The following is a 21,275-nucleotide window of genomic DNA, read 5'->3' as shown; positions in this document are numbered from 1 at the left end:
TTGGTGAAAGGACCCTCCTTAAAATGACACTTTTAAACAAACACTCAAAAGGTATATGTGTGGATGTGTACATACAGGTACACATCCATTCACACATGTACTCATCCTGTCACATGTACGCAATCTGCTAAATCTGACCTTACTAAAAATAAAACCAGCCAATCACAGTAACACTTAAAGTGCTTTATTTCCTTTGAAGAGAATGTACTTTAATAATGAAAATGATATAGTGGTTATTGTGAAGTAACCCTTTTTCACATTATCAAAAGCAATTAACAAATCAACCTTTGGCCTTGCAAATGACCCCAAGCGATAAACAAAACCCTCTTCATACCAACAACCCAAAGCATTACCCTTTACAGTATAATCAAGAAATGTTTCTTTTTCAGGAACAGGACCATGCATAAAATAAAAAGGGAACTTCACATATAACCTGCAAGATCTTGCAAGACCACAGCTGGTTTTGTACATTTCTTGACAGGGAAAATGTTAAATATTGTCATTTAATATATTCCATTTCCTTTGAGATATTCTTTGTTTATGAATATATTTTTTTACGTCAAATAATATTTTGCGTTAAGTATTAAATATTTTTGCCACTTAATTACATAGCTTAATAATTAGTTGGAGTAAGCATTTTGCAGTCAAAATCATATTGGATATACTGCATGTATCCATTTGTGTATAGACATTTCACACAAGACAATTGTAAAGAAAAAAAAGAGAAACCTCTAAGACAATGAATCAGCAAAACCAAGACATAATAGCACAAAATGTAGAATATATTAAATGTCACCTAATAACATTATTTGGCATGTTTTGGTGCAAATCTATTGATAAAGAAACTTTCCCAAGTTTGGCATTGAAAACCTATGACAAAGATGGCATGCATTGATGCTAAATAGGGCCTCAGCTTGACAATTCATTCAAGTAACAAATGTTTGGATTCCTGATTTTGACATCTTAACATTTTTAGCTAGATGTTTTTCACAGTTGGACAGATGGGTCAAAACAGAACTTTCCAGAACAGTACTTAAATCAACTATATATGCATTATTGACACTAGCTTAGTAAGAATCTTCACACGACATACCGAGATAAGTGGAGACGACATAGATCTGTTTGCTGAAACTGGAGAGGCTACACGAGATGGCTTGTTCCTGTCATTGATCCACATTCAGCAGTAACAATACATATACAAGGGTTCAATAGTCATATTTACACTGCAAATACACATGTCCTCTGCGCAGTTAAAGCTTATTAAAAAGTAACAAAAGCCATTTGAATTATAAGCAATAGACAAAGAAAACAGCATGACAATCAATCTTGGTCAAATCCCCAAAAAGGCCTGGGAGTACTATTCAAACTAAATTGAAATCCAGCAAACCTGGTACCTGCTGGGAAAAAATCTTGTAAAACCAAAAATTTAGTTTTGTTCTTTTTTTATATAGTAATTGTTTAAATCAAATCGTTTTTAATTTTATTTTACACATAATGCAGGAACACTTTCCTATCTGGATTCCAGGTTTTCCGGCATCAAGGTTTGTAAATGTAATGTAATCTCTAAGATGATTGAAATCTAATGCATCTGAAAATCGACTGTCAATTCAAATGATTCCGCTTCAGTTCTACTTTGGAATGCTATGTACGCACTGGAATGTTTTAATTCAAAGTCGGCACACCTTGTAGCTCTCCAGGACCAAGGTTGGTGACCACTGGCTTAGAGGCATGATTCGCTGAAGCCATCTCATTGTTAAGGATCTTCATGCTGCAAGCATAATATTGAGTATTAAAATACTTATATCATGCATTCCTAATTAAAACATATCTGACTTCATATCAGTATAGGACAAATATGGCTGAAAAAACAATATTCTGTACCAATATTGTATGGTGTTAAATCTGAGCTAAAATAAAATGACACGGTGCACTGTTCACCTTGTACAACTCCCACACCCGGGGATTGATGTTCTCTAGGTGAAAATATATTGGACCTTTACAAAAAATTGTCTTTTATAAATTATGAAAAAGGCCTTTTGATAAATAGCTAGTTGTTGACACAATTTCTGTAATGCCATTTTTCCCATGATGGCTGATACAGAAATTATATCAGTCATCATGGACAAAAATATATTGGTTATTGACCAAGATTTCCCCCCTAGCCTTTTGGGGGCCTTAAGAAACATTTTGTTTTGGGAGCCCCCCCCCCTGCAATACATTTTTTTTGTGCCATGGGGCGCAGAGAAAATATCGCAGTTTTAAAGCAAGTTTGCTACAATTCTACACATTTTTCCATGGTACAGAGAGAAGACTTTGCGATTTTATAACTAATTTCAACACTATTCCACTCATTTTGCCATCAGGGTGGAGATTTTTTTTCTTCCTTTTTACACCATATTTCCTGCAATTCTACAGATTTTGCCATAAGGTGAAGAGACATTCTTGCAGTTTTAAAGCTAATTTCCTGCAATTCTACACATTTTGCCATGACTTACACCACGTTAATATGATATCTGAGTGAGAGTGACTGACAAAATCAATGGGAGGCCCCTTGGCATGTGCCCTTTGTGCCTGCTCAATAATTGACTGACATAAGAGAAAAAACTGCTGATGCTCAACTAAATTTCAAAACTGTAAGTTGAGACAGCAACTGAGTTCCTAAAAACTAACGGCTGGGGCCCTAAGCAACCAGTTTCATTTCCACATTTGTGCATCCCTAGTTTCGACGTAAGATAATAGCTGCATTGCTACTGCCATAATGGCATTTCCATTTACACAATAAAATATTTTATTCATTTGATTAAAACATGTATATTTAAGCTTTGCACACTTGCTAATTAAAGCTTGCTGTTAGATATCACTGCAGTTAGCCCAAGCATGTTTTTTTTTAAACTCCATAATCTTAAATGTAACTTACAAAGAGAGTAAACTTAAAAACAGTAAACAAAAATACCTGATATTTGTTGTAACAAATGTTGACCTGTTTTTGTCTGACGAATCTAGACTGAGGTGTACTGTGGTGATGTGTAATGCATTCTCAATCCGGATAATAAAAAAACAGTAGCTGTTTTTCACTTGCATACACCCATTCATAAAAACTCCTGTCACAACCACAAATGATTCACAGCCCTGTAAAACAAAAAACGGGGGGGGGGGGGGGGGGGACACCCAAACCACTATGCTACCATTATATCTGTGTTCAAAATCTTAGCAAGTTGTTTAGGTTCTCTTTACTCTTATATAGCAACAAATGGGTTTAAATATGCATATGCGATATATACCTTTTACATAATTCTTAAATGCTATCCTTTCAAACCCCTCCTTTAAGTGCTTGGCATAGTAATGTTGGCCTCCATGTGAGGGGGGAAATAAGTTCCTTGGCTTGTCCTCTGAAATCCATTGTTTGCCAGGATGCCTCTTACTGATTTCCAATGGAGCACATTCTACTGTAGCAAGCACGCAGGCTGCGTGTCTATCCTCTGGTGATGGGCCATCCGTGGCAGTCAGTGACCTCCTGCTTTCTCTTGGGTGGTACTACAGTACAGCCGCAAGGTCTTATTAGTCTCCCAGCCTGCTCCTCCTTAGGACTCCCCTGATAGGGATACGAGTGTCCTCCATTACAATCTTGTCTCGTCTCTACATCCTCCAGATACATTGTCAGAGCTAGATAAAAAATGTTCCGAAGACATGAGACCTATGCGAAAAAAAATTGTCACTTATAAAAAAGTAGTTAACGTTAACCACAACATAGAAAAATGAGAAAACAATTACACACTGTAAATTCTGCTGAGTGTATCGACCAATCTGCTTGAAGCAGACCTGTATTGCGTAGTGATGTGTGAGAGGTAACTGAGTTTTATTGTAGCTTATCTGAGGTTGAAGACCATTGAGTTTCCTGTGTTTTGCGTTCCTATATAGTATGTATTCAGCAGCTAGTTGAAGAATGTAGAGATATGAGGTTTTAACCGGTAAAATACAGATGGATTAAGAGTCCTCTTTCACAATACACCTGTAAAATTGTTGTACTGAGTAAATAATGTTACACTTTCAAAAGCATTTAGCCATGTTGACCCTTCGGTCTTCTTGACATCTGTCAAGAAGGTTGTGTTATTTTCATCATTGCACTTATTACTACCAAATTAACCGTTTTTTTGTTCACTGGGCCATATCTACTATTCATGTGCAATTGCATTTTTTTAAAGCCATTCTGGCACTTAAAATGAGCATATATGAAGAGTCTGATTATCTATCATTGACCCCCAACTGCTCAAGATTGTCTCAAGGCAAAAGGAAAAAAACAGAGAGTATATATGTATGTAGTTATTATACTGGCACAGTGTTTTGGCAATATTAATACGATATGACCAAACTGTGACCAGTTCAGCCTATTATTTTTCTGCATTCTGAACCTGTAAACCGGTAATACAAAAGTATAAAACTGTAACATGGGAAAATAGACAGTCAAATAAAAACTACGGGCATTCAGTGTTGTATGTAGTTATTAGAGTGTGGCATTTCTTCATGTGTTCGATTTATCTGTTCAGTTTGTATTATGAAGGTAGATGTGGTTTAAAGCGGACATATCACTTATAAATAACTATATAATACAAAGTGCCCTATCAAACTACTCTTTTGCATCATTCTGGAACTCTGTTTAGTTGAAGGGATTTGAAAAATGCTTATAAAAATAACACCCTGGATGGACTTGAAACCCTCTGAAATCACCTACTCCCTTTTCATCCTTTCCTTTGAAGCAACTTCAAGATATATATTTTTTTCTTTGCTTGGCAGGAGAGCACAAAATGACAGCCTAATTGCCCCCCCCCCCCCCAAAAAAAACCTAATACCCTGTTCTCCCATAGCCCAACCATCTCCCTCCATGGTCCACTGGGTCAATCAGGCCCAGTGGTGGAGACCGAGGCCTGGGCACCCTCTCCAAAAGAGGCCCCACCTCCGTTGCTACCCCCCTCTGGCTCCTCCTGGCTGGGCGACTCCTCCTCGTTCTGGCCCCCCAGGGAGGAGACGGTGGTGGTCTCTGGGGAGGCACTGTGGGCCACCTCCTGAGGGTCGCAGCCCGGGTGGTTCTTGCGGAAGTGCTGGTTGAGGATGGCCTGGAAGGGGAAGCTCTTCCCGCAGACGTGGCAATGGAAGGGCTTGTTTCCTGTGTGCTTGCGAATGTGGTACTCCAGCTGGTCCTTGCGGGTGTACTTCTTGCCGCAGATGCGACAAACGAAAGGTGTGATGCCCATGTGTAGCCGCATGTGGCGGTCCAGGCTGCCCTTCTGGTTGAAGGACTTGCAGCAGTAGATGCAGGTGAGCCGAGGGTTGTAGCGGAACCAGCGGTCACCCACCTGCTCACGCAGGTACTCCTCGTAACCACCCATGTCGAACACGGCCTGCTCCTCCCCCTGGCAAACAAACCACAGGACTAGCGATGTATGGTGGACTTTGGGAATGCATAGTTCTGACCACCAGGGTAGAATACCAGTCGATGAGGGTGACACATACCTGTGAGCTGGTGTGGCGCTGGTTGTCCGCTCTGCTGGGTGACTCACTTTTGGCTCTCTGTCTCTCGGCCATCACGACCACACTGCCAGTAGGACTAAACCTAACAGGATAGAGATACTGGATCCATAAACCTCAGTTCGGTGAGTAGCTCCACCTTGCCATTTACCTTAGCACTCCATCTTCGATTAGTAATACACATAGTAGGCTACTTTTGTATTGAATTTTCACTCAACTTTAAATGTTACCCAAAGTGCTTTTCTGAGGTACTTTGTACTGAATTTGACTTCAGTTTAAAACTTGCATGCACACTCTCCCTTTATATAAAGGCATAGATGAAACCATGAAGGGCCTGCTTCCCTGGAACTTGTACCCACCTCTCTGTCTCACTGAAACTGCTGGAGGGCTGAGAGCTTTTGGCCCCCGTGACAAAACCCTCCTGCACCAATGAGCTGCGCCCGGACGTGTCGATCATCATGGCTGCTCCCTCCTCCGCCCCGCTCCCTTCCTCCTGGGTATCGGCCCCCATCCACTCCTCCATCCTCTCAGTCTTTATCCTCAACCCGTCCACCACCCGCACTGACTCCCCCTCTTCACCACCACTCCCTCTCTCTGACTCGGCCTCCACGTACCACTGGCCAGCCCGATTGATGCGCAGTATGGGCTCCTTCCCCAGCCTGCTGCCCACTACCACCCCCCTAGCCAGCCCCTCTGGGCCCAGCCCGCTGTGCTCCACCATTTGGGGGCTCATGGACTCCCCCGCTGGGCTTCCCACCTCCCGGATATCCAAGGCCCCTCCAGCACTGCTTCCTCGAAGGCCCAGAACCCTGGGGCTGCTGTGGCGCGGGCTAAGGGAGCGCGAGCCCCCTGATGTTCCTAACCCCCCCCCTCCTCTTCTGGCCTCCAAGCTCCCAGCCCCCCTGTGCCTCACTCCGACCCCCAGCTCCTCCTCCACATCCGCCAGGCTGATCTTCAGATGGATGCCCTCCAGGATCTGGGTGCAGCGGTCGATGATGTGCTGCATCTGCAGGAAGCTGGCAGCTGTCAGGTAGCTGATGATGTCTGCCAGCTGCATGCACAGCCTCCCGGTGTAGCAGAAGGAGAGGAGCTGCTCGAACACAGAGGGGTTGCGGATGACTGACAGGGATACAGTGCTCATCTGGCTCAGCGACATGTGGTCTCGGAAGTAAGGGGAACTGGCAGCCAGCACCACCTTGTGAGCGCGGAAGCTCTGGCCCTGCACGTTCACCACAATGTCGCACAGCCGCCCCTGCATACGCAGCTGGTTCAGGTGGGACAGCACAGAGTTGCTGAAGTCAGGGATGTCCAATTGGATGCTGCCAGCTCGCTCCATGGTGTCTCCTCGCTCCATGCTGCCTTGTATGATCCCCAAGTTGGAAACTAGTGGACAGATACCTTGGAGATTAACTGTTTGATAACCTAACCAAGAAACTTTGCTTAGCAAAAGAGGACAACTTTTCTTACCTTTTTGGGAATACAACGGCAGCACTGTACCACGGGCACTGAAACGTTACTTGCAATTAATTTCTGTACTGCACCATCATATTAACTACTGACTAAGCTGGCTGGCTAACTTGCATAGAATATGGGATTAATTATAGCTTGCAAAGGGTTGTGCATTGTTGACCAATGGTGAGAACTGACGCTGTTTTTGCACAGCGGTAACGCTCAAATGCTATAACCGAGCCCTGGCCCTCTTTTTAGCCACTGTAACATACTGCAGTACGGTGATGAGCCGAAGCCTAAACGAAGATATACACCCCGGCGTTGCTCGCGACAGGGAGGTGGCTAACGTTAGCCAGCTAGTTCAACGTCCATGTAGCTAACAACAAAAACGAAGAAAGACAGAACACCGTACAACTTCTATGTCATAACGAACCGTCGTAATACAACTGCGGTACTGTTCCATATTTAATGTGTCTATGTGCACGTTAACTTATGTTCAATTTTATCTGCCCGGTTACTCCTTTCGCAGCTCTCATTTTCCCATTTCTTGATACGGCAGACGGGACAATTTCGAGGGAAAAAGTGAATTTGCATGATGGGAATTGGTGTTCTCTTCTCATTGACAAGCCCGCAGAGAACAGAGAAGACGCTAGATAAAATAACATCTGTTCCCAGAATGCATTACTTTGAAGTCAAACAGATGTTTATGGTGCTTGTAGTTCCTGATGTTTTTATTTACTTGTAGTAGCTAAAATGAGAAAAAATTGTGCAGTAGACTATCTCTTCTTGCTTGTTAGTTTGTAAGTTGATTGATTGAAAGTTGAGGATGTTGAAAAGATCACTTTCATAACTTGACTTTCTGATATAATAAAAATGGGGGGGAACAGAGACAAATAATCCTCTAAGGAATAATTTATTGCATTTAGTTTATAGTTCAGAATCATGCAACTTACAGACAGAAAAATTGGTTTCTTGGGTGTAAATGTCATTTAAAACACTGCTCTTTCTTTCCCCTCACCATCTGCTTCCCTATCCATGTCTTTTAAATTAATGTCACCCTGGATTGCCTGTTCAGTCTGATGTGCTTTCTGGACTTCAGCAGTCAGCATAGAAGACTGAAACTCTCCACTAACTTCATTAAGTACACACTTTCAAACTACTCCACAGATCAAACAAAAAATCCAACATGTCCTTTGCTTGTTTGTCTTTTTAATTGGTATACTAGATATAATTTTCCATAGTATAACTTTTTATGCCACTATAATTGACAAACAACCCAACAGTTAAAGGTTTGTACAAATCTGATTGGAAATACTGCTGCTGTTGATGGCCTCAACAATCATTTTCCTTTCCTGTCCCAGACTGAGAGGCATTGGCTGTCTGCAGTAGTGGCATTAAAGTATTGTGCAGTAAATGGAACTGTTGAGAGGTCCTTAGCATGGGGTGATGTAAGTTTCCCTTAACAATCAGTCATCCAGATAGATGACACAAACACAGGAACCTTGGTATAAAACTCTTGAGTAATAAAATGCAATTGCAGACAGAATACCTCAGTAGTATCTATAGTAAAGATCTGTGTGGCGAAACAGGAGACAACTCTCTTTATATTGGTGGTGTGGACAACCTACCGTCAATCACACCTTAACATTGTTGCATTGGATTAGATACAAAGTATGTCAAATGTGAAAAACATGTCTAGACTGTGGTTTCTCACTCTACTATCTCGGCCTTGAGGCTGTGTGACTATCAGTAGGTGCAGGCAGTTCTCAGCCTGAGAACTAAAGCAGTACATCTCCATTTACCCAGTACTTTTCCATCATTGCGCATTGCAAGCATAAAGGTCATCACACATATACAGTAATCATGGCATTGGTCTATAAAATCCATGGCAAGATGGACAAATAGTCCTCTTGGCGTAGGGAAATGACCCCGCTGTTGCCATACCAAATGAGAGCCAACATCCAAAGCCTGTTTAGATGCCAAATCATCATTGTCTTTCCCCACAGTAGCAGAGAAGAACATGGAGTGGCTATGACACTTGGAGGCAGCCAATTTAGCAGCCTCATCTGCCATGGCGTTACCCATACTCACAACATTTTCCCCCCCAGTGTGAGCAGAAACCTTCACAATAGCCAAAGCAGAGGGTAGCATCATAGCCTCCAAGAGATCTAAACCCATTGTTCTATTACGAATAGGACTTCCACTAGCATTGTGAAAACCCCTACTCCTCCAGACACCACACCAGGAGGGACAAACCCCTATTGCATAAGCAGAATCAGAGAAAATTGTAACCCTTTTCCCTTCTCCCATTTTACAGGCAGTGGTTAGTGCCAAAAATTCAGCCTGTTGACCTGAGAAAGTATCTGGTAATGGTTGTTGTATGTGAGTGGTTCTATCAACTGTCACAATACCAAACCCTGCATGTTTCTTCCCTGTAGTTTGTTCTAAATATGCAGAACCGTCAACGAAAAGCTCCAAGTCAGCATCAGTCAGGCCAGTGTCAGAGAGGTCAGGCCAGTGTCAGAGAGGTCAGGCCAGTGTCAGAGAGGTCAGGCTCACCCTTCATTGGTGTGGGATCCACTGTCTCCGCGCTGCCTTTGGTTGGTGCCCCGTGATTTTGTTTTAATCAGGTTCTATGTAATGTGGACTGAGTGACTTATCTGTATGGTACTGTATAAAAACCCAGTTCTATCCCCGTATACGGGTAGTAGAACCTAACATAGGATGATATACCGAACGCAGTTCTATTTTCTCTAACCCCTCTTCTTCTTTAGTTTCACTACATTTATTCACTAACCACGCTACTGTAAATGGTCCCACATAGTGGAGAAAAAAAGTATTTAGTCAGCCACCAATTGTGCAAGTTCTCCCACTTAAAAAGATGAGAGGCCTGTAATGTTCATCATAGGTACACTTCAACTATGACAGACAAAATGAGGAGAAAAAAAAACAGAAAATCACATTGTAGGATTTTTAATGAATTTATTTGCAAATTATGGTGGAAAATAAGTATTTGGTCAATAACAAAAGTTTATCGCAATACTTTGTTATATACCCTTTGTTGGCAATGACAGAGGTCAAACGTTTTCTGTAAGTCTTCACAAGGTTTTCACACACTGTTGCTGGTATTTTGGGTCATTCCTCCAGAGCAGATCTCCTCTAGAGCAGTGATGTTTTGGGGCTGTTGCAGGGGAACACGGACTTTCAACTCCCTCCAAATATTTTCTATGGGGTTGAGATCTGGTGACTGGCTAGGCCACTCCAGGACCTTGAAATACTTCTTACCAAGCCACTCCTTCGTTGCCTGGGCGGTGTGTTTGGGATCATTGTCATGCTGAAAGACCCAGCCACGTTTCATCTTAAATGCCCTTGCTGATGGAAGGAGGTTTTCACTCAAAATCTCACGATACATGGCCCCATTCATTCTTTCCTTTACACGGATCAGTCGTCCTGGTCCCTTTGCAGAAAAACAGCCACAAAGCATGATGTTTCCACCTCCATGCTTCACAGTAGGTATGGTGTTCTTTGGATGCAACTCAGCATTCTTTGTCCTCCAAACACGACGAGTTGAGTTTTAACCAAAAAGTTCTATTTTGGTTTCATCTGACCATATGACATTCTCCCAATCTTCTTCTGGATCATCCAAATGCTCTCTAGCAAACTTCAGACGGGCCTGGACATGTACTGGCTTAAGCAGGGGGACACGTCTGGCACTGCAGGATTTGAGTCCCTGGCGGCGTAGTGTGTTACTGATGGTAGGCTTTGTTACTTTGGTCCTAGCTCTCTGCAGGTCATTCACTAGGTCCCCCCGTGTGGTTCTGGGATTTTTGCTCACCGTTCTTGTGATCATTTTGACCCCACGGGGTGAGATCTTGCGTGGAGCCCCAGATCGAGGGAGATTATCAGTGGTCTTGTATGTCTTCCATTTCCTAATAATTGCTCCCACAGTTGATTTCTTCAAACCAAGCTGCTTACCTATTGCAGATTCAGTCTTCCCAGCCTGGTGCAGGTCTACAATTTTGTTTCTGGTGTCCTTTGACAGCTCTTTGGTCTTGGCCATAGTGGAGTTTGGAGTGTGACTGTTTGAGGTTGTGGACAGGTGTCTTTTATACTGATAACACGTTCAAACAGGTGCCATTAATACAGGTAACGAGTGGAGGACAGAGGAGCCTCTTAAAGAAGAAGTTACAGGTCTGTGAGAGCCAGAAATCTTGCTTGTTAGTAGGTGACCAAATACTTATTTTCCACCATAATTTGCAAATAAATTCATTAAAAATCCTACAATGTGATTTTCTGGATTTTTTTTTCTCATTTTGTCTGTCATAGTTGAAGTGTACATATGATGAAAATTACAGGCCTCTTTCATCTTTTTAAGTGGGAGAACTTGCACAATTGGTGGCTGACTAAATACTTTTTTGCCCCACTGTATGTGTGGTAAATAACCACAATTGGTTTCAATTGTATTTTAACTTCAGTACGGGTGTCACACCCTGGCCTTAGTTATCTTTGTTTCCTTTATTATTTTTGTTAGGTCAGGGTGTGACATGGGGGAGGTTTGTGTTTGGGTGATTATATGGTTAAGGGGTTGTTGGGTTTTGTGTGTGTGGTTTTGTGTTGAGTGAGTATGTCTAGGTATGTCTATGGTTTAGTGAGGGTTTCTAGGTATGTCTATGGTTGCCTGAGTGGTTTCTCAATCAGAGACAGATGTCTTTCATTTGTCTCTGATTGGGAGCCATATTTTAGGCGGCCATAGGCATCATGTGTTTGTTGGGGTCATTGACTTAGTCGGTGTCTTAGTCTGTGTCTAGGTCTGTGTCAAGTTTGCAGGTTTTGCATTTAGTCGGTTTTTGGTTTCACGGTCTTCGATTTGTTGTTTTGCTTCGTTTGGTCATCTCCTTAATAAAGAGAAGATGCATTTTTTACACGCTGCGCCTTGGTCTTTTCTCTCTCCCATGGACGATCGTGACAGAATGACCCAACCACTCAGGACCAAGCAGCGTGAAAGGAGGGAGCCAGAGCCCGTTGTGCAGATACTGGAGGTGAGCAATGGGAAGGATACAGAGACTGTTAAGGATTTATTGAGGAGTTTGGAGGAGAGTGAAAAGAGGGAGCTGCTGTGTTGGTGCGTGAGGCACGACATCCACCCGACAGAGCGTGTGCGGGATGTGATGTTACCTGAGTCAGCTCTTCATGCTCGTCCTGAGTTGCGTGCTAACCGTCTGGGAATGACAGTCCCACGAACCAGGCCTCCTGTGTGCATTCCTAGTCCTACACCTCCTGTAACACCTTCCCGCCCCAGCCCAGTACCACCAGTTCCGGCACCACGCCCCAGGATTCCAGGGTGTCTCCAGAGCCCTGTTCGCATTGTTGCTTCTCCCCGCACTCGCCCTGAGGTGCGTGTCCTCATCCCGGTACCACCTGTGCCGGTACCACGCACTAGGCCTATAGTGCGCTTTGAGAGCCCAGTGTGTCCTGTTGCTGCTTCCCGCACTAGCCCTGAGATGTGTGGCCCCAGCCCGGTACCACCAGTTCCGGCACCACGCACTAGGCCTAATGTGCGTATCCAGGGTCCAGTATGCCCTGTTCCTTCTCCCCGCACTAGCCTTCAGGTGCGTGTCCCTAGCCCGGTACCACCAGTTCCGGCACCACGCACCAGGCTGATAGTGCGTCTCAGCCGGCCAGAGCTGCCAGTCTGCCCCGAGTCGTCAGAGCTGCCAGTCTGCCCCGAGTCGTCAGAGCTGCCAGTCTGCCCCGAGTCGTCAGAGCTGCCAGTCTGCCCCGAGTCGTCAGAGCTGCCAGTCTGCCCCGAGTCGTCAGAGCTGCCAGTCTGCCCCGAGTCGTCAGAGCTGCCAGTCTGCCCCGAGTCGTCAGAGCTGCCAGTCTGCCCCGAGTCGTCAGAGCTGCCAGTCTGCCCCGAGTCGTCAGAGCTGCCAGTCTGCCCCGAGTCGTCTGAGCCATCCGTCTACCCGGCGCCATCTGAGCCTTCTGCCAGCCACGATCAGCCAGAGTCGCCCGCCAGCCACGATCAGCCAGAGTCGCCCGCCAGCCACGATCAGCCAGAGTCGCCCGCCAGCCACGATCAGCCAGAGTCGCCCGCCAGCCACGATCAGCCAGAGTCGCCCGCCAGCCACGATCAGCCAGAGTCGCCCGCCAGCCACGATCAGCCAGAGTCGCCCGCCAGCCACGATCAGCCAGAGTCGCCCGCCAGCCACGATCAGCCAGAGTCGCCCGCCAGCCACGATCAGCCAGAGTCGCCCGCCAGCCACGATCAGCCAGAGTCGCCCGCCAGCCACGATCGGCTGAATCCGCCATTCAGCCAGGATCTACCAGAGACACCGAAGCGGAGATCGACTATGGTGGAGTGGGGGCCACGTCCTGCACCCGAGCCGCCGCCATATTAAGGCCTACCCCGGATCCTCCCCTAGACTTTATGTTGGTGCGTCCGGTGTTCGCACCTTAAGGGGGGGGGGTTATGTCACACCCTGGCCTTAGTTATCTTTGTTTCCTTTATTATTTTTGTTAGGTCAGGGTGTGACATGGGGGAGGTTTGTGTTTGGGTGATTATATGGTTAAGGGGTTGTTGGGTTTTGTGTGTGTGGTTTTGTGTTGAGTGAGTATGTCTAAGTATGTCTATGGTTTAGTGAGGGTTTCTAGGTATGTCTATGGTTGCCTGAGTGGTTTCTCAATCAGAGACAGATGTCTTTCATTTGTCTCTGATTGGGAGCCATATTTTAGGCGGCCATAGGCATCATGTGTTTGTTGGGTCATTGACTTAGTCGGTGTCTTAGTCTGTGTCTAGGTCTGTGTCAAGTTTGCATGTTTTGCATTTAGTCGGTTTTTGGTTTCACGGTCTTCGATTTGTTGTTTTGCTTCGTTTGGTCATCTCCTTAATAAAGAGAAGATGCATTTTTTACACGCTGCGCCTTGGTCTTTTCTCTCTCCCATGGACGATCGTGACAACGGGGGTCTCCCTGTCTCCTCTCTTGTGGATGTAATGGCAGAGTAAACTCACAACATGTCTTTCCCAATATGCAATTCGCAAATGTATCCCTTCTTGTACTAGTCTTAAAGACTTGTTGTCTATACCAGTCTTGATGTATTTCAGTACATAGACATTTTTGATATTGACTAGCATATGTCCATTCACTGTTATCAAATACACTCAACTCATACAACAATTGTTCCACACCAAATCTATAACCCCACCAATTATACATATATCAAAACAAAACCAATACCTTCCCTCAGGTAAGGTCACCCTACATGAAACCAATGTCTTCCCTCAGGTAAGAACACCATACATAAAACCAGTGTCTTCCCTCAGGTAAGAACACCATACATAAAACCAGTGTCTTCCCTCAGGTAAGAACACCATACATAAAACCAGTGTCTTCCTCAGGTAAGAACACCATACATAAATCCAGTGTCTTCCCTCAGGTAAGAACACCATACATAAAACCAATGTCTTCCCTCAGGTAAGAACACCATACATAAAACCAGTGCCTTCCCTCAGGTAAGAACACCATACATAAAACCAGTGCCTTCCCTCAGGTAAGAACACCATACATAAAACCAGTGCCTTCCCTCAGGTAAGAACACCATACATAAAACCAGTGTCCTCCCTCAGGTAAGAACACCATACATAAAACCAATGTCTTCCCTCAGGTAAGAACACCATACATAAAACCAATGTCTTCCCTCAGGTAAGAACACCATACATAAAACCAATGTCTTCCCTCAGGTAAGAACACCATACATAAAACCAATGTCTTCCCTCAGGTAAGAACACCATGCATAAAACCAGTGTCTTCCCTCAGGTAAGAACACTATACATAAATCCAGTGTCTTCCCTCAGGTAAGAACACCATATATAAAACCAATGTCTTCCCTCAGGTAAGAACACTATACATAAATCCAGTGTCTTCCCTCAGGTAAGAACACTATACATAAAACCAGTGTCTTCCCTCAGGTAAGAACACTATACATAAAACCAGTGTCTTCCCTCAGGTAAGAACACCATATATAAAACCAGTGCCTTCCCTCAGGTAAGAACACCATGCGCATATAACACTTTGAATCACTTGTCACCCAGTACCTCAGTACTGACTTGGTTCATCCTAATCTATAACCAAGTTCCTGACACAAGGTTCCATTAGACCCTCAGGAATTTCTAACTATTACATCTGGGATTCTATGTCATTTATCACATATACATCCTATTACGGGCTTGTACATACATTTAGGTATCGACTGTTCCTGTAATTATCAACCCCATGAGTGAGGTGCCACTTACATACTGGAATGAGTCATCAACCACAGTGCTTTTTCTAATTTCAGACTTTTGGTTTAACAGGCATCTGCTTACCTTATAATTTGATGCGCTGCACAGTGGGAACAAGATCATCCAGACGCAGTGGTCACTCTCCTGGCAAGCTCACCAAATGTTGGGTGGTCCTTTGCATGGGGTGATGTAAGTTTCCTTTAACAATCAGTCTTCCAGATAGATGACACAGACACAGGAACCTTGGTATACAACTCTTTAGAAATAAAATGTAATTGCAGACAGAGATTCACATACAGAATACCTCAGTAGTCTATACTAAAGATCTGTGTGGCGAAACAGGAGACAACGCTCTTTATACTAGTGGTGTGAACAACCTACTGTCGATCATACCTTAACATTATTGCATTGAATTAGATACAAAGTATCTAAGAGGAGAAAAACATGTCTAGACTGTGGTTTCTCTCTCTACTATCTCGGCCTTGAGGCTGTGTGACTATCAGTAGGTGCAGGCACTTTTCAGCCTGAGAACTAAAGCAGTACATCTCCGGGTGTACTTCTTGCCGCAGATGCGACAAACCGAAGGTGTGATGCCCATGTGCAGCCGCATGTGGCGGTCCAGGCTGCCCTTCTGGTTGAAGGACTTGCAGCAGTAGATGCAGGTGAGCCGAGGGAAACTACATCACCGTTTGGTATTCCATACGAAACAGTGATGCAGCCAGTCAAGATACTCTTAATGGTGCAGCTGTAGAACCTTTTGAGGATCTGAGGGCCCATGCCAAATCTTTTCAGCCTGTTGGGAAAGAGGTATTGTTGTGCCATATTCACGACTGTGTTGGTGTGAGTGGGCCATGATAGATCCTTAGTGATGTGGACGAGGAACTTGAAATCCTCTACCTGCTCTACTACAGCGCCGTAAATGTGAATGGGGGTATACTCATCCCTCCGTTTCCTGTAGTGCATGATCAGCTCCTTTGTCTTGCTGACTTTGAGAGAGAAGTTGTTGTCCTGGCACCACACCGCCAGGTCTCTGACCTCCTCCCTATAAGCTGTCTCATCATCGTCGGTGATCAGGCCTACCACCGTTGTGTTGTCAGTAAACTCGATGGTGTTGGAGTCGTGCGCGGCCACTCAGTCGTGGGTGAACAGGGAGTACAGGAGGGGGCTAAGCACGCACCCTTGAGGGGGCCCTGTAGGCATAATTGGCATAATTTAAGCAACTTGGATCAAAAATAGTGGTCCCTATAAACCAGGATGAATATAACCATAGTAGACATAATGGACACCTCCCCTCAAACCACCACTGTACGTTTGTCCTTGGACACAGGCAGCCTCATAGTCACACCTCAAGGTTGTCCGTGTCCCTGCAGGGCTCTGTCCCAGCAGCTCTTGTGAGGACATGAGGAACTCACATGTGTAACCATGGGTTTGCAGCAACTTTTTTCTACTTCTATAAAGACAACAGTGTAGTCAATGGCAACTCCAGACAGAACTCCCACTGAATCTCCCTCCAGAATGTCAGATGAATTCACATTGATCCATGTTACTTTTATCTGTAAAGGGGGTTGTTTGTTAGAACATGGTGAAACATTCAGTCCTCAAGCAGAATATGGCATGGCTGTCTTACCACTCCATGTTGACCTTGTGACTACCATGCCGCCTGCAGTGCAAAGAAAAGCATGTCAGCACAGTGTAACAGAGTTAGGAACATGCCTCACTCCACAGGAAACTTGGATTGTTGCTGATGGAGTTATCCAGTTGAATAATATAGGCCTAAATACTCAAGCGCACACATTCATCCTGACTGTCTGCTCAGACTAACAGCCTCACCTTTTGTTCCTGTCAATCAGACACGCAGTGTCAACCAATGAACCAAAGATGCGTGAGGGAGGGCCGAGCCAACTCACTCACAGTCACACACTTAGCAGCGGAGGGCCGAGCCAACTCACTCACAGTCACACACTTAGCAGCCAAGGAGAGAGAGGAAGGACAGCTGTGAAAAGTGCTGGAAAATGAGTCGGAAGCACAGTAGCATTTGGATGCATTTTAATAATGTAGACAATGTTAGAGCACAGTGTAGAATTTGCCAAAACAAAATCTCATATAAAGCCGGTTCTACGCACAACCTACACCGGCTAATGCGAACTGTGCACACAACTGTGAAGCTAGCTGTCGTGGAGCTTCGAGAAACTAGCTGGCCTGCTAGTGATAGTGGTGGAGCCAGCACCTCCACACGTGGAGATGTATCCGCTCAGTCAAGTAGGCCTACTCCGCGACCCACAGCAACGCAGTCTTCTATGGACCAGTTTATGCCAAAGTCTATGTAGAAAAACAAGGGCAAATTGATATTGCATTGGCTAAAATGATTGCCACCGATTTCCAGCCATTTTCGATCGTGGAGGACAGAGGTTTTAGAAATTATAGCAAAAAGTCTAAATCCAATGTACACGATTCCAAGCAGGAAAACCCTTTTCAAAATCACTTATTCCACAACTGTACGAGAGCACACAGGCTTCAGTGTGGGAAAGAGTCCAAAAAGTTACTGCAGTTTGCCTTACCACTGACTGCTGGACATCAAGGATAACCACTTCTTACATGTCGGTTACATGTCACTTCATTGAAGATTTTTCGATGTCTAGCTGTCTTCTGGACTGCTTTGAGTTCAGCGACAGACACACCTCAGAGAACTTGGCAGAGGAACTGTTGAGAGTGGCCAGAGAATGGCAAGTAGATGGAAAAGTGGTCTGTTGTGTTAGCGACAATGCAGCTAACATAACCAAAGCCATGAGAATTTTTAAATGGACCCACAGAATCAACCTGATTGTAAGAGATGCTCTGAAGGCGATGAAACCCACTGTGGACAAAGTGAAAGCAGCTGTGGAATACTTCCACAGGAGCACAGTAGGTGCTGAAAAACTAAAGTCTACACCAAACTAAAGTCAACACCAGATGGGAATGCCTGAGCTGAGGCCTAAACAAGACTGCACTACAAGGTAGAATTCAACATTTTATATGTTGAAGCGGTTTCTTGAGTCAAAGGATGCCATCATCTCTACCCTGGCCACTGTCAATGCACCTGTTGATACTCTGACCCAAGAGGAATGGGAGGTGGTGGAGGAGTTGTGCAGAGTCCTGGAACCCTTTGAGCAGGTCACTGTGGAGATCAGTGGAGAGAGGTACAGTAAGCAGTTATTACTACATCATTATTTAATCCAGTATTATATATTGTCACAAGCCGGCTCATAGCCTGTGACAAAAATGAGGGGACATGAACAACAGGTATAGGCCAATTTAAAAGTGTTCTTTATTATTAAACAAACTATTAACTTAAACTAAGAAATAGGAATGAGGTGTGGATGTATCATAATGTAAGGTGTATGTAAAGTGCATGGGTGCATGAATATGTGTGTGTGAACATGACTGAGTGAAAACTATGCAAAACTAAAAAGGAACAAACAAATCATGAGCATACCTGGATGAGCAGAGAGAGAGAGAGAGAGACAGGGAGAGGTGATTAGTAAGCAGTTTTATACCCTGAGCCCAGGTGGCTCCAATCACTTAACGACCCTCCTCTGCCTGCAGGAGGAACCGCCCCCTGCACTGCAGAGGAGGAGCCGTGACAATATGTATATGAGCAGTAGATGAGAATGTAGTATCAGTAGACAAAACATGAACCTGAACTAATAAGTTACTGTTTTCGCTTTTCAGCTCTGTGACAGCCTCAAAAATGTGTAAGTGTCTGCAGCGAATCACAGCAGGCCGCCAGAGAGAAGCAAATGTAACCACAGGACATGTGACAGAGTTGATGGACACCATATGATCATCAATGGACAGAATGTTCCACAGAATGGAATATAATCACGTGCTATCAGAAACCGCTGCACTTGACCCCATGTTTAAGAAGTTAGCCTTCAGTGATGCCAGAGCCATTGATGAGACTCTTCAAAGAATAACCTCAGCAGCAGGGAGGGACAGCCCCAGCAGTCAGCTGGCTCAGGCACCAGGGCAACAGGAAGAAGAGGGAACAGATGGAGCAGAAGCACCAGCAGTAGTGCCACAAACGTCTGCTGTTTGGATGCTGTTTGACGAGAGAGCAACTGGGGATGCAGCACGAAGGAATCCCTCAGCAGATGCCATAATGGAGGTCCGATCCTATTTGGAGGAGCCCAAAGATCTGCAGATCCTCTGAGTTGGTGGAAGAACAAGGCCTCTGTCTACCCACGGCTTACTAAAGTCATGACAGGGAGACTCTGCATAGTGGCCACATCCGTTCCCTTTGAGAGGGTCTTCTTGAAAACGGGACAAATAATTACTGAGAGAAGAAACCGCATCAGCCCCTCGAAAGTGAGGCAGCTTGCATTTCTGAATGCAAATCTCTCATAAAAGCAAAATATGGTCAGCATTGCTGTGTGCTGCTGGTTATAACATGGCAATAAAGGAGAGAAAAGAGGGACCAGTTTAATGTTTTAAGTGGGATGCTGCAATTTTCCACATTGTTATTTATTTTTCTTTATGGTGCAATATTCTATTATTATGTTGTTCAGATTGTATTCGATTTGAATTGTTACATTTATATGCACTTTGTTTATATACATTAAAAAGTTATACTTTAAATGCAAATGTGTAATAGGATCCTTGTTTTTTACATTTATTTCAATTTGTGGGATGCTGCAGTTTTGCACATTGTTATTTATTTTTCTTTGATATGGTGCAATATTCTATTATTATGTTGTTCAGAATGTATTCGTTTTAAATGGTTAGATTTATATGCACTTTGATTATATACATTAAAAAGTTATACTTTAAATGCCAATGTTTAATAGTATTCTTTTTCATAACAAACCAATGCATTTTTAAATACATTGTGGTTAAGGTAGAGTATGATTTCATTCAATAATTTAATTAGAATTGTTTTAACATCAATCATAGTCAAACTATCGCAATACAAAACCAATTTTTTTAAAGAGCCGTTTTGGAGCCAAAAGAGCCGTCTCTTTTTGGTGAGCTGAGTCAAACGAGTCACTGAAAAGAGACGGAATGCCCATCACCACAATGAAGTCAGTTTCATTTGATCACAGGATTTTTCAAACCATGTGTTGAGAAATGCGAGATCCCACAAATGTTGTCGTGGTTCTGGTGCTTTCTTTGATTGCAAGCTCCTTTCAAACACCGACCTCTACTGGATGCCATACTTACAAATATAGTTAGGATTTTTTACAGGTACTGTATTTTCATCTGACTGGTAGTTTATCAGGTAGGATAGGGAAGTATGAAACATTTAGGGAAGTGAAGATATGGGGTCGAATGCCGGTGGTAGCACACTATTTTGATTTAAAAAAAATTTGAAACCACACTTTCTGCACATTTTTGTTAAAATAATTATTTTAATTTAGTTTAGTATACGCTTCTGTCTTACTAACCAGGTTTCCATTCAACCTTTTTTTGCAAGTAAAGTACATGTAATGTCCTGATGGAAGCAGAAAATGTTTCAGTAAACTTTTCAAACGTCGACAAAACAAAGTAGATTAGACATGGTGGGATATTTTTGTGTTGGTAAGATTAATTATTAAAGAAATGTTGGTGGAAACACTTTTGTGAGCATATACTGATATAATAATCATATCAAAGTAAATCTGACGTCATGAATGTGTGATGTTCCCAATACGACTCGTCAGGCAATCATGCAGTTTATTAGGCTACGGATGAAATAAATTATGAACTTCACAGGGTGGTGAAAGTGCAAAGTGATGAGCTTGATGCTCATTTCCAATACATTTCGAGGGTTTTATTCTGGTGACATGATAATAAATCAATCAATCAAGCCCTTTTTTTACATCAGCCGATGTCACAAAGTGCTGTATAGAAACCCAGCCTAAAACCCCAAACAGCAAGCAATGCAGATGTAGAAGCACGGTGGCTAAGAAAAACTCCCTAGAAAGGCCGGAACCTAGGAAGAAACCTAGAGAGGAACCAGGCTCTGAGTGCTGGCCAGTCCTCTTCTGGCTGTGCTGGGTGGAGATTA

At 43.9% G+C, this 21,275-nt stretch overlaps 1 protein-coding gene across 1 annotated transcript; it reads right to left on the bottom strand.

Annotated features, from left to right (window-relative positions):
• Window positions 1–162: 162 nt before the first annotated feature.
• On the bottom strand, window positions 163–8,157 carry LOC129810990 (zinc finger and BTB domain-containing protein 37-like). Its single transcript, XM_055862048.1, has 4 exons — window positions 6,991–8,157; window positions 5,883–6,906; window positions 5,509–5,608; window positions 163–5,408 (listed from the first exon to the last, which is right to left on the bottom strand). The coding sequence occupies exons 2-4, from the start codon at window positions 6,875–6,877 to the stop codon at window positions 4,893–4,895; spliced, it is 1,611 nt and encodes a 536-aa protein (XP_055718023.1). The 5' UTR covers window positions 6,878–6,906; window positions 6,991–8,157; the 3' UTR covers window positions 163–4,892.
• Between the last annotated feature and the right edge of the window lie 13,118 nt (window positions 8,158–21,275).

This window comes from Salvelinus fontinalis, chromosome 14 (genome assembly GCF_029448725.1).
Source record: "Salvelinus fontinalis isolate EN_2023a chromosome 14, ASM2944872v1, whole genome shotgun sequence".
NCBI classification, from domain to species: Eukaryota; Metazoa; Chordata; class Actinopteri; order Salmoniformes; family Salmonidae; genus Salvelinus; species Salvelinus fontinalis.
This window is presented reverse-complemented; position numbering and strand designations above follow the sequence as displayed.

Coding starts and splice junctions, on each gene's coding strand:
- LOC129810990 (XM_055862048.1), bottom strand. CDS start 6,877: ATGGAGCGAGGAGACACCATGGAGCGAGCTGGCAGCATCCAATTGGAC. Junction 5,609..5,882: donor AGTTTCAGTGAGACAGAGAG/GTGGGTACAAGT, acceptor CTATCCTGTTAG/GTTTAGTCCTACTGGCAGTG. Junction 5,409..5,508: donor AGCGCCACACCAGCTCACAG/GTATGTGTCACC, acceptor TTTGTTTGCCAG/GGGGAGGAGCAGGCCGTGTT.